Source organism: Montipora capricornis, chromosome 11 (genome assembly GCF_036669925.1).
Source record: "Montipora capricornis isolate CH-2021 chromosome 11, ASM3666992v2, whole genome shotgun sequence".
NCBI lineage: Eukaryota > Metazoa > Cnidaria > Anthozoa > Scleractinia > Acroporidae > Montipora > Montipora capricornis.
Window position 1 is genome coordinate 17,301,184 of NC_090893.1, and position 10,000 is coordinate 17,311,183.

The 10,000-nt window shown below is 38.9% G+C and overlaps 2 protein-coding genes across 5 annotated transcripts in view; one reads left to right on the forward strand and one right to left on the reverse strand.

Moving 5' to 3' along the window:
• Positions 1-1,068: 1,068 nt before the first annotated feature.
• LOC138023615 (F-box/LRR-repeat protein 20-like) lies at positions 1,069-3,839 on the forward strand. The gene has a single exon (XM_068870636.1). The coding sequence runs from the start codon at positions 1,076-1,078 to the stop codon at positions 2,081-2,083; it is 1,008 nt and encodes a 335-aa protein (XP_068726737.1). The 5' UTR covers positions 1,069-1,075; the 3' UTR covers positions 2,084-3,839.
• Positions 3,840-6,840: 3,001 nt separating this feature from the next.
• Positions 6,841-10,000, reverse strand: part of LOC138023561 (DNA-binding protein RFX2-like) — a 27,969-nt gene continuing 24,809 nt past the window's right edge. For all 4 annotated transcript variants that reach the window (XM_068870565.1, XM_068870568.1, XM_068870567.1 and 1 more), the window contains exons 16-17: positions 9,941-10,000; positions 6,841-9,084 (exon numbers count right to left, since the gene is read on the reverse strand). The exon at positions 9,941-10,000 is cut by the window's right edge and continues 22 nt beyond it. In XM_068870565.1, the coding sequence (XP_068726666.1) occupies positions 8,987-9,084; positions 9,941-10,000 (158 nt within the window). In that variant the 3' untranslated portion in view covers positions 6,841-8,986. The remainder of the gene's footprint in view (positions 9,085-9,940) is intronic.

Sequence of the window (10,000 nt, forward strand, 5' to 3'; positions counted from 1 at the left end):
TATGGACGCAATCTAGCAATGCGTAGAGAGGCCTGAAAAATTCAAGACTTCAACGGGGTTTGAACCCGGGATCTCGCGATACCGGTACCGGTGCGACGCTCTAACCAACTGAGCTATGAAGCCACTGACGTTCGGAGCTGGTCATTTGTGGGTTCTAATTTTCCCGTGAGGAATGAATCAATGAACGAAATGATATGTGAAATGAATCATATACAGAACTGCGGATATGAAATCAAGTAAAACTATGATCCTCACAGTTATGGATCATAGCTTTACTTGATTTCATATCCGCAATTCTGACAATTCTGTATATGGTTCATTTCATATATCATTTCGTTCATCAGTGGTTCTTACTCTAGCATCTGAACCGAACTCTACATCTACAACTACATATTCCAGCACTCGGCAAAGTCGCTTTTTGATTTATGGCTGTTTCCGCTTAGGTGACCTCATACACCGTAAGCCTTTTTAGAGATATCACTGCCAAGCTGGCCACTTCCGGTGGAGAGAATAGGATAGACACAACACCGGGGACTACATCCCCTACTCTTTTCGAAAAGTGTGTGGGTTCTTTAAAGTCCCACAGGGAACTTATGAACGTGGAAGATATTTGTGAGACGGGGCCTACGGTTTATAGTCCTTTAATATCCGAGAAGACTTGAAAGTCTAACCATTTGCAAATGTCATTACGAAGGCAACAGTTTCTTCTCAGCACTCTTGAACCTTTGAGTCTAATAAGAAAGATGCAATGTGTATGGGTTATTGACCAAGCGTGAGGTCAAGATGACTGGATATTGGCCAAGTTCTTTGTTTGCGTGTTTATGGACCGAGACGAAGTCGAAGTCGAGTCAATATATTCCTTCACCGTTATATCAGCCTAGTTCTTTTTAGCTTTTCAACTAACTGAGCCACCGGTGTGCGGTAATTGGTGAGATTGGTGGGATCTTTACGTTTCGAGAAAATTACAGCAAAAGTTTCACGGGTAGCGTTGATGACGTCACTCATACGGCTGACCTATGAGGCCTGGGGGAAATGTATGAGTAGTAAGAGCCCACGGTACCCATAGCTGAACAACATGGCATCCTGCAAAGCAGCGAAAAGACGAGCATCTCGACAAAAAGCGGCAAGTGATGTCGTACAGATTGCTCCGATTTGCAAATTACCTGCAAATATTATGCTGCACGTGTTTGGGTTTCTTGATGTAAGGACTCTTTGTGTTTTATCAACTGTTTGTCGTACGTGGTACCATCTTGTTTGTGACCGCTTCTTATGGAAATTCGTGGACCTGCGTCCATGGTCGCTTTCTTTGCGGACTTTGAAGAAACTTGTGAGGAACCGACTCTCAGATTCAGTTTTGGAACTTCTTGTCAAAGGCTTTATCGGAACAACGAAAAAAAACGAAAATATTTCGCCTTCTTTGCTGGAAGAGATCAAGACCAAGTGTACAAATTTGGAAACTCTTGGTTTGTGCTACTGTGACATGAGAAACGTTCCTGTTCAATGTTTACCACCAAATTTAAAATCCCTGCTCCTAGATCATTCCATTGTTCCCCTTGGCTGGTTCGAGGGGCTGCAATTCGAAATGTACTTTCCCGATCTCGAGAAATTGAATCTAACTTACTGTACCAGGATCGAAAATTCTGACCTTAAGAGTATAACAAAGTTGAAGACACTAAGGAACTTAAATCTAAGCTATTGCTATCGTGTTGGTGATGAAGGTATTCAACACATTGCCTGCAATCTCAGCAAACTGACAGCCCTTGATGTCTCAAATTGTCCAAATATAACTGATCTAGGTTTACATCATATTGGTCGCCACCTCACAGGGTTGAAAACTCTTAACCTGTTGTCCAACTGGAGAATCACAGATGATGGTGTTCTTTCCCTTGTTCACAGTCTTGAGGAATTGCAATATCTGAACCTATCTTGCTGCAAGGAAGTTACCAATGTTGGCCTCAGTGAAATCACGGAGAGATGTAAGAAGCTTAGAGTTTTAAACATCATTGGTTGTGCTAGTATTTCAGAAAGAGATGTATCAGAGGCTAGGCTGAGCCTTTCTTGTTGCAACATTCAGTGGCCATAATTGGCATGCGTTAAGAAATTTTGACTTGGTTCTGCACAGAGGCAATTCCAGGATCATGTGCTTAATTAGAAACTATTTTCCCCAGAAATCACTTCATCCAAAAAATAAATAAAACAAAAAACTGAATACTTTCCATGGAGTGGTTGAAACAAAACTGATGTTCAAAATGAACAGGACAACTGGCAGGAGGTTCTCAGCACATGTCTCACACATCCTTTGAGTTCACTGATGTCAAGTAAGAAATTATATGAATGTACATCTAATCAAGAGCATCTCTGGACACAAGAGAATATGATGCGAGAGCAAATCCCCCATATTTGGCCCTACTTTTGATGAAATTTGCTTTGGAATTTATTATCAGTTCTGTGTCGTACTACTTAACAATTATTCTCCGAAGGTGAAGTGATTATCGGTGAATATTCACCGAAACGAAGGCGAGGTGAATATTCACCGATAATCACTGAGCGTGAGGCGAATAATAATCATTGTTTTAGTATAAATACACAAGTTATTATTTCAAAAAAGAAATCATCTTCACTTACAGTGGCAAAATGACTACTGGCAGCCATTTTGTCCGTCAAGGTGATTATCGGCTGATAATACGAGATAGTGAGCCAATGAGAGCATGTGATTTTGTATAATCACCTGTGTATTTATACTAAATGGTGATAATTTTTTTTTAATTACAAGAACAACATGATATTGGTCAGTGAGTGTGAAAGTGGACGGTGAAGTCATGGGGACAACAGTAAAAAAAATAACCTTTGCAGCTTGAGCACAATCTTAATACTAATAATTATTATAAATGATTAAATAAAGAATTATTCTTTATCGTGGGGTATAGGGCTTTGCTTTCTTACCTCAGGTTCTCTTATTAAAACCTCGGTGGCCTGAGTGGTACTTAATTCTCCTCTACGTTAAACATTAGAACATTGCATTAGAAAGCATGTACTAGAGATGTAACTGCCCTCTGTTGTGTGTCACTCACACGGCCATTGTGCCTTGAGAGCAGCCACATAGTAAGTCTAATTTAACACTGTTGGATAAGTCCTAGTACTGGCAAGTCTCTTAAGTGTTAGCCCCTCTTTTTGCCAAAACCCATAAAAGAAGGACGTGGCACGAATGTTGGACAATATAATCACTGGTACTTCAGCTGAAATGAGTGATTAGCAGGAAAGAGGGACAATGTGTCTCTCGCCACAATGAACTTTTCTAACCACTTTGGGCAAGGAGACAGCTAGTATTCATACTTCTCTGAACCTAATGATATTTTGATCAGTGGTGATTGATTTTCATTATCACAATTAATAGTCACACAGTCCACTACTCAGGCTAGGAATAAAACTCATATTTCCTAATGATATTTATTATAAGTTAGCTGATGCAGTGAAGGAGTTGGTGGTGCAATAAGAGTGCATATCATGAGTACAGCTAAGAGAAAATAATTCAAAACAGTGCATCTAAACACTTAGAGGAATGAGTCAATATTATTAGGTGTTAACAAAACTATTGAAGTTGTTTGTAAATAGCAAAGATATTGTTGATGTCACCTATTGTCATTAATGTGCCAGCCAGAGGCTAATTGGCCGTCCAAACAAAGGGTCTTTTGTTCCTGTGGTTGGCACATTTGAATAACAAAAACAATGTTTGTCAACAGATATCTTCCCTATAGCTGCATGGTACTGTAATTTCCAATGCCATTCTTTCATTGGATGTCATGAAATAGAATGCATCTTGATCTTGTTTTTGTGACAAAGCTTTTCATCATTCCGGAGACAATTTTTTTTCGCTTTTGTCATGCTGGGAAACGTTTCATGCAACTTGTCTGGCTCTTGGTGATCACGTGGGGTCAAAGGATCATTTTCAGCGGCTGGTGAAAAGATATTTTGCTATGAAAGATGCAGTAAAGCTTCCACAAACGCAATGTTTGAAATCCATCTCAGTGTTGCAAAAAAAATTATTTCAGGGTATGTTGAATTGGCCAATTTTTCTTGCATGAAACTACGAGACAATTTTCACGAAAAATTGGCAAGTAACGTAGACTAAAACCTCATTCTAGATGTTTCTCCTGTATCGGTCACGTGCTGCACATGTAAACTGTCCAGTGGCGCGAATCAAAGAAAATTTAAATTGCACTTGCAAAACGCTGCTTATCTTTAAAAAACCAACCAGGACGCAAATTTAAATAAAAATTTCCCTCCAATTACCGCCTTAAATTGGAATTTTAAGTAAGATCGATTTAGAAATCGTATTAAGAATAAAAACTAACAACAATATCCGACGTTTCGGAGTCAGACATGACCCCATTGTCAAGGTTAAACTGTAATGGACAATTCGCAATTTAAATATAACGGGCGTTAGGTCAAAACAAAGACTTTTGCATAAATGGAAATTAAACGATAGTTGACACTAAGATATTTACAATTTTTTTGTATTCTAGCAAAAAAATTGTAAATATCTTAGTGTCAACTATCGTTTAATTTCTATGCAAAAGTCTTTGTTTTGACCTAACGCCCGTTATATTTAAATTGCGAATTGTCCATTACAGTTTAACCTTGATAATGGGTTCATGTCTGACTCCGAAACGTCGGATATTGTTGTTAGTTTTTATTCTTAAATTGGAATTGTTTCGTTTTTTTTTTTAATTGCCTTGAAATATTGTTGGACAAGAGAAGTACGTTTCGAACGGACCCAATTTTGGATGTTGCATTTTGCGTTCGTTTTCACACCGTATTGCATGTTGTTGTTTTGTTCTTGGGAGTTGTTGCACGAAGTTTGAAACTGGTCAAACGTTTGAGCCAACAATTCTCAACATTTTTTGTTCCGTGATCGCGGAAGCGTAGCTCAACAATGTTGGATATCCGTTTGCACAGCCATTCCGACATTGTTTTGGCCACCCACGCGCATTACATATGGTCTCCAAGGAGATAGCAACGCATTAATTAATGCGTTGAAAACAAGATGGCAGCCGAGTTTTGTAAGTTTACAAAGTCTTACGGGTCTTATCCTTCCCATAATACACTGCACGTCCTTACATTGTTGGGAAGTTATTGCGTTACTGCCAACACCATCCAACATCTGCAGAACAAACAACTCCCAACTATGTTAGGAGTTGTTGCGTCCGTTGTCTGAAACAACCTTGGCCTCCCCATTTCAAGGCCATTGAAATCCCAATGAAGCGAAAGAAAACTAAACGAAACTCACCTGTTTGTTATTCTTACCCTGTTTCGAAACAGATTCCTCTGACAATAATGTTTCTTGATACAAAACAAGAATAACACAGAATCTCTCCATTTGTCTGCGATTTGGGATCAAGAGAGGATTTAGTGACTTTGCACGGCATGATGGGAAAAATAACAACCTCACACATTCCCAAAGCCATTGCGCTAAACGACTTTCTTGGCTAATTGACAGAAAAGAGTGATGATTTAGTATGAATCTGCTCAAAAAAAAGCCTCATCGCTTTGAAATTCAATTTCAAAGTTTTCCTTTCAAGATTCTTTATGGTGTATGGTATAACTATTTGTTTAGTTTAAAGCATGTTGAGTTTCAATCGTTTTTATTGGTTCACTCAGTCTCGGTTGTCAGTACATATACCGTACGACCTTATAATTATGGAAACTGCTTCCACTGGTCGTGTTGTAACACTGGAACAATTTCCGGTAGTTCCGTGAAGTTAACAAAGTTCAGGGTTTAATGAAAGTAAAAAAAACAAATACCTCTTACAAACCTCTTAAATTTTTCCCGTTAATTTATGGCATAAGCGCGAAGCGCGCGGGACTAACGGGAAAAAACGAGGATTCGTAACTTACAGTACGGACCGAGAAAACGAGGTTAGTAACATAGAGCGAGTTTCAATTGAGTGTCGTAGAACCAAAACCAAAGTAATTACTTTGGCCAATCAAAAACGAAGGAGACAATCCAGTAAACCAATCAAAACTCGAAGTAATTACACGTAGCCGACACAAATTTTTAAAGCGTGGGAAAATCTGCACGCGCAAGCCATGATTGTTTTCGGTTTCACTTCTAATTGGTTAAAAAAATGGCGCGAGAACTTTAAACCAATCACTGAGTGAAGTAATGCAAAACCAAATGGAATTCGCTAATTACTTACGACATCTCTGAGGTAATCAGGAGTGCGGGAAAGGAAACTACAGTAGTTTAAGTCAACAGGAAACATATCTTTTTGAGGTCTTGCCGATGTCAGCAGAGAGAGCATTAATGCCTAATTTTGTACCCAGATCTCTCCTCCGTTAGGTTCCCATTTCGATAGACGAATGTCATGGAAAATTGTGTTAAGTGTACAAGTTTCGTAAATGATGACAAACGACATGAAAACGCCCTACCCTAGGAAAAAACCATAATGTCTTTGTTGACGAAATTGGGCGAGTCCATTGTCCTCTTCACGTAAAATCATTGGTGACGTATTTCAGAGCCTTGATCAGAAAGATACGCACGGTTTCAGTAAACCAAAGATATAAATTAACTAAAGACAAAACATGCGACGAATTTTTAATCATGTCCAAGACAAAGTGGCTAGTTTATAGTTACAAACAAATCTTCACCAACGAAGAGGTTTAGTTTCAAGCAACTAAAACTGAAATTGGCCTTGGCTTGTTTGCGGTCTCAGAGACTGAACGAAATCAGGCCGAAAGCAAAAACAATGCCACACCTCTAACAGCCACTGGACGGTCCTTCCGAATGAAGATACAAAATAACGAAAACATTCTGGTTAACCCACCAATACAACGCAAACATTTGTCTTTACGATTCAAAAGAACCAAATTTATTCTTAACATTAATGGGGCTAAATTACTTCGTAACTTTCAACTAAAAAAATTGCACCAAATTCTACACAAGGAATAAAGAATCATATTATCAAGACAGCCTAACAGAGTCATTTAATGAGGCCAAATTAGCTTCTTAGTATTTTAGATCGATAAAAAGTAGCTTTTGAATTTTTACAAACAGGCAACAAAAGTATTACCGGAAACTTCTTTCACTTAGAATTCGAAATCGATATCTTGAATGTTCACTGTACAGAAATAGTAGATTGTAAATATCTTGAACGGCAAAAAACTTCTCAAAATTTATCGTTGTGATTTCACTTTTGTCAAGTTTCTTCTTCTTTTCATGGATCTTGGCAAAACATATTTGAAATTTAGCAAATTTAAGATCTGTTCTTTATGAAACGCTTAAAGCTTAAGCTTCCTAAAAAAATTGTGCCCAATGTTCCTCTGTTGTAATGAAACGTATGTGAACTTGCTCTTTTAAATCTTTAACGATTCGTATGAATAGCGCAAAACGGTTACAACTTTAGAGGACGGAAAGCATCCCTTCTTCCGTTTAATGCGTCGAGCGTGACCTGTACATGTAAAATTGAATTAAACAGCGAAGGAGGGTTTATTTCCGGATTGCGTCCAGGTCACGCTCAACAGAATGCGTAACTGACGAAATTAATACTAGAGCGTGTGACCTACGTGAGTGGCAAAATTAGGGACCATACACAATGACAACGTGAACGGCAACGAGAAAGGAATCAAACATGCAAACTTGCTGGAAGACAACCTTCCGTGTACGAGTTTTCGAGCTGCAGGGCATTGCATAATAAGAGTTGAACTTAAAAGCGTTTTCGATCCGAGCATGCGCACTGAGAAAAATGTCCACGTGAGTTTTAAAAAAAGCTCCCAGTTTACCACTCGTTTCCATCGCTCACAACCGCCTTTGAGAATTCCTGAAAATTACATGACAGTTCATCGCCACCCTTCCAAAGAACAAACAATTCTCTCTTTTCACATTCCCCATAATACACTTTGTTTACCCCCCAAATTTTGCATAAACCATTGTTTTAAAATGCTCCTGAGACACTGCATATTCCCAAGAGAATTTGAAAACAATGTTTTATGCAAAATTTGGGGGGCAAACAAAGTTTATTATGAGGAATGTGAAAATAGAGAATAGTCCATTTTACAGTCGTGTGCTTAGTTACCTGGTCTATGAATGAAAGTGAGGCTGGAGTTGAGCTTGTTTTGATAGAAACCTCACTGCTTTTTTATGTTAATTATTACTAATTGGCATGACAACAACATCATTAACATAAGAAAAGGAGAGAGGTCTGTATCATAACAACAAGGTCATCACCAGCCTCACTTTCACTTAAAGGCCCGGTAACTAAGCACACAACTGTAAAGAGGTCTATTGACAGACAAGAACTGCCATAGCAGAAAAAGACTTGCGCCAGTCCACAATATTAAGGTGTAAGCACAAATTTGAAAACGGTTAGGTTTCAGTTACATGTATTGTGAAGAAATACAACTATTTAAATGTTTTGAAAAAAAAAAATTAAAGAAGAAGCCTTCGACAGGCTTGACTGGGTTATTCTTATCGATATCGGTACAGACAAGACGAAATCCAGCGATCCAGATTCGATTCTCGGCCACTGAATTGTTATCTTCTTCCGTTTCAATTTACGTTAAGTTTACAACTTCGTGCAGCTGAAGTAAAAGGAAAAGGCCAGATTGAGAGAAGGAAACGAGTTGTAAACAAACTCACAATCGTGCGTACTCCAGCTTGAAACCAATTGGCTTTTTGAAAAATATACTTCAGGAACAGCATGTTTCACTACAATTTTCCAAAACACTAACAAGATCTAGAAGATAGCTGGTTCTAATATATATTTAACCACTTGAAATCCGTATAAATTACAAATTGGGTTTCAATCTTCCCGGATTAAAATGGTCCACAAGAGCTCCAAACAGCTAAACTTGAGAGAACCAAACATGGTTTCATTTGCTTATTATTACTATTATAATAACATTTAAAGCTTCATTATATAACATCAAAACATATTATGGTTAAAATATTTTTGTTCATATTTTACAGGTATCCGATAAAATATTTCCTTCAGCTTGGTCTGGGTCGCTTTGCTTCAGGTTCTAAAGATCCGGTCCCAGATGGGTGAATGCTTGTAGAAATAGCAGCGCTACTAGCTGACGAACCATCTGCAAAAAAAAAAAAAGATAACTTTCTTTTGTTCGAAACTACAATAAGCGACAAAAATAGTTGAGACACTGAAATGGGAAGACAACAATTATGGAAAAATCACCTTAACTTTACATTTTCCACTTTGCACTCCCTCCTCCGAAACCCATCCACTCCCCCCCCCCCCCTCCCCAAAACTCGGTAGTTACGTCACTCTCCCCAGTTCGTGCTCGCTGTGTAAAAACAAAGATGGCGGCAATCTGTGCTCGATCCCGACGATCAAACGGGAAAACTGGGGACTGTGAAGAGTCAACAGTTCAAGCATACGTCTTTCATATAATTTACTCTTCATGCAACGACTGGAACTTCGGCCTGAAATTTGCTGTTTGACCAAACTCAATGAAACCATATTTAATGTCAGGTTACTTCTTGGCCGTTAGCCGCAGCTACCGTATACGCAATCTCGACCCCAGAGTTCTTATCTTGACTGAGGAAGAGAAGAACTCTGGGGAACCCTGAAACAAACTGTCTTCTCATTGGTTTTCGTGAAGAAAAATCAAAAGGGTCTCTAATTGGTGCATTCATGTTAGCACGAGGAGTGAGCAGGCGCCGTGAGGTTCAAATAGCCAAATCTTGGCTATAAAAACCCTACGGCGCATGTTCTCTTACCTTGAGTTTCCCAGAGCCTTGGGTGGATCCAAGGCTCTGGTGACGAGAATGCCGTATACGTAACCAAATGAGCGAAATACTCTACTGCGCATGAACCGAAAGGGCATTCACTGTAGGTTGTTTACATGAAGGACAAGCAACAGTTTGTCATTTGTCTGCAACCCAGTGCCCTCTAATGAATCAGATATTATTTTACAGCTTACTCACATGTTAAGTCCGGCTGGTCTGTCAAGAGACTTCCATCAACTGTGTCCAAGCCCATGGAGA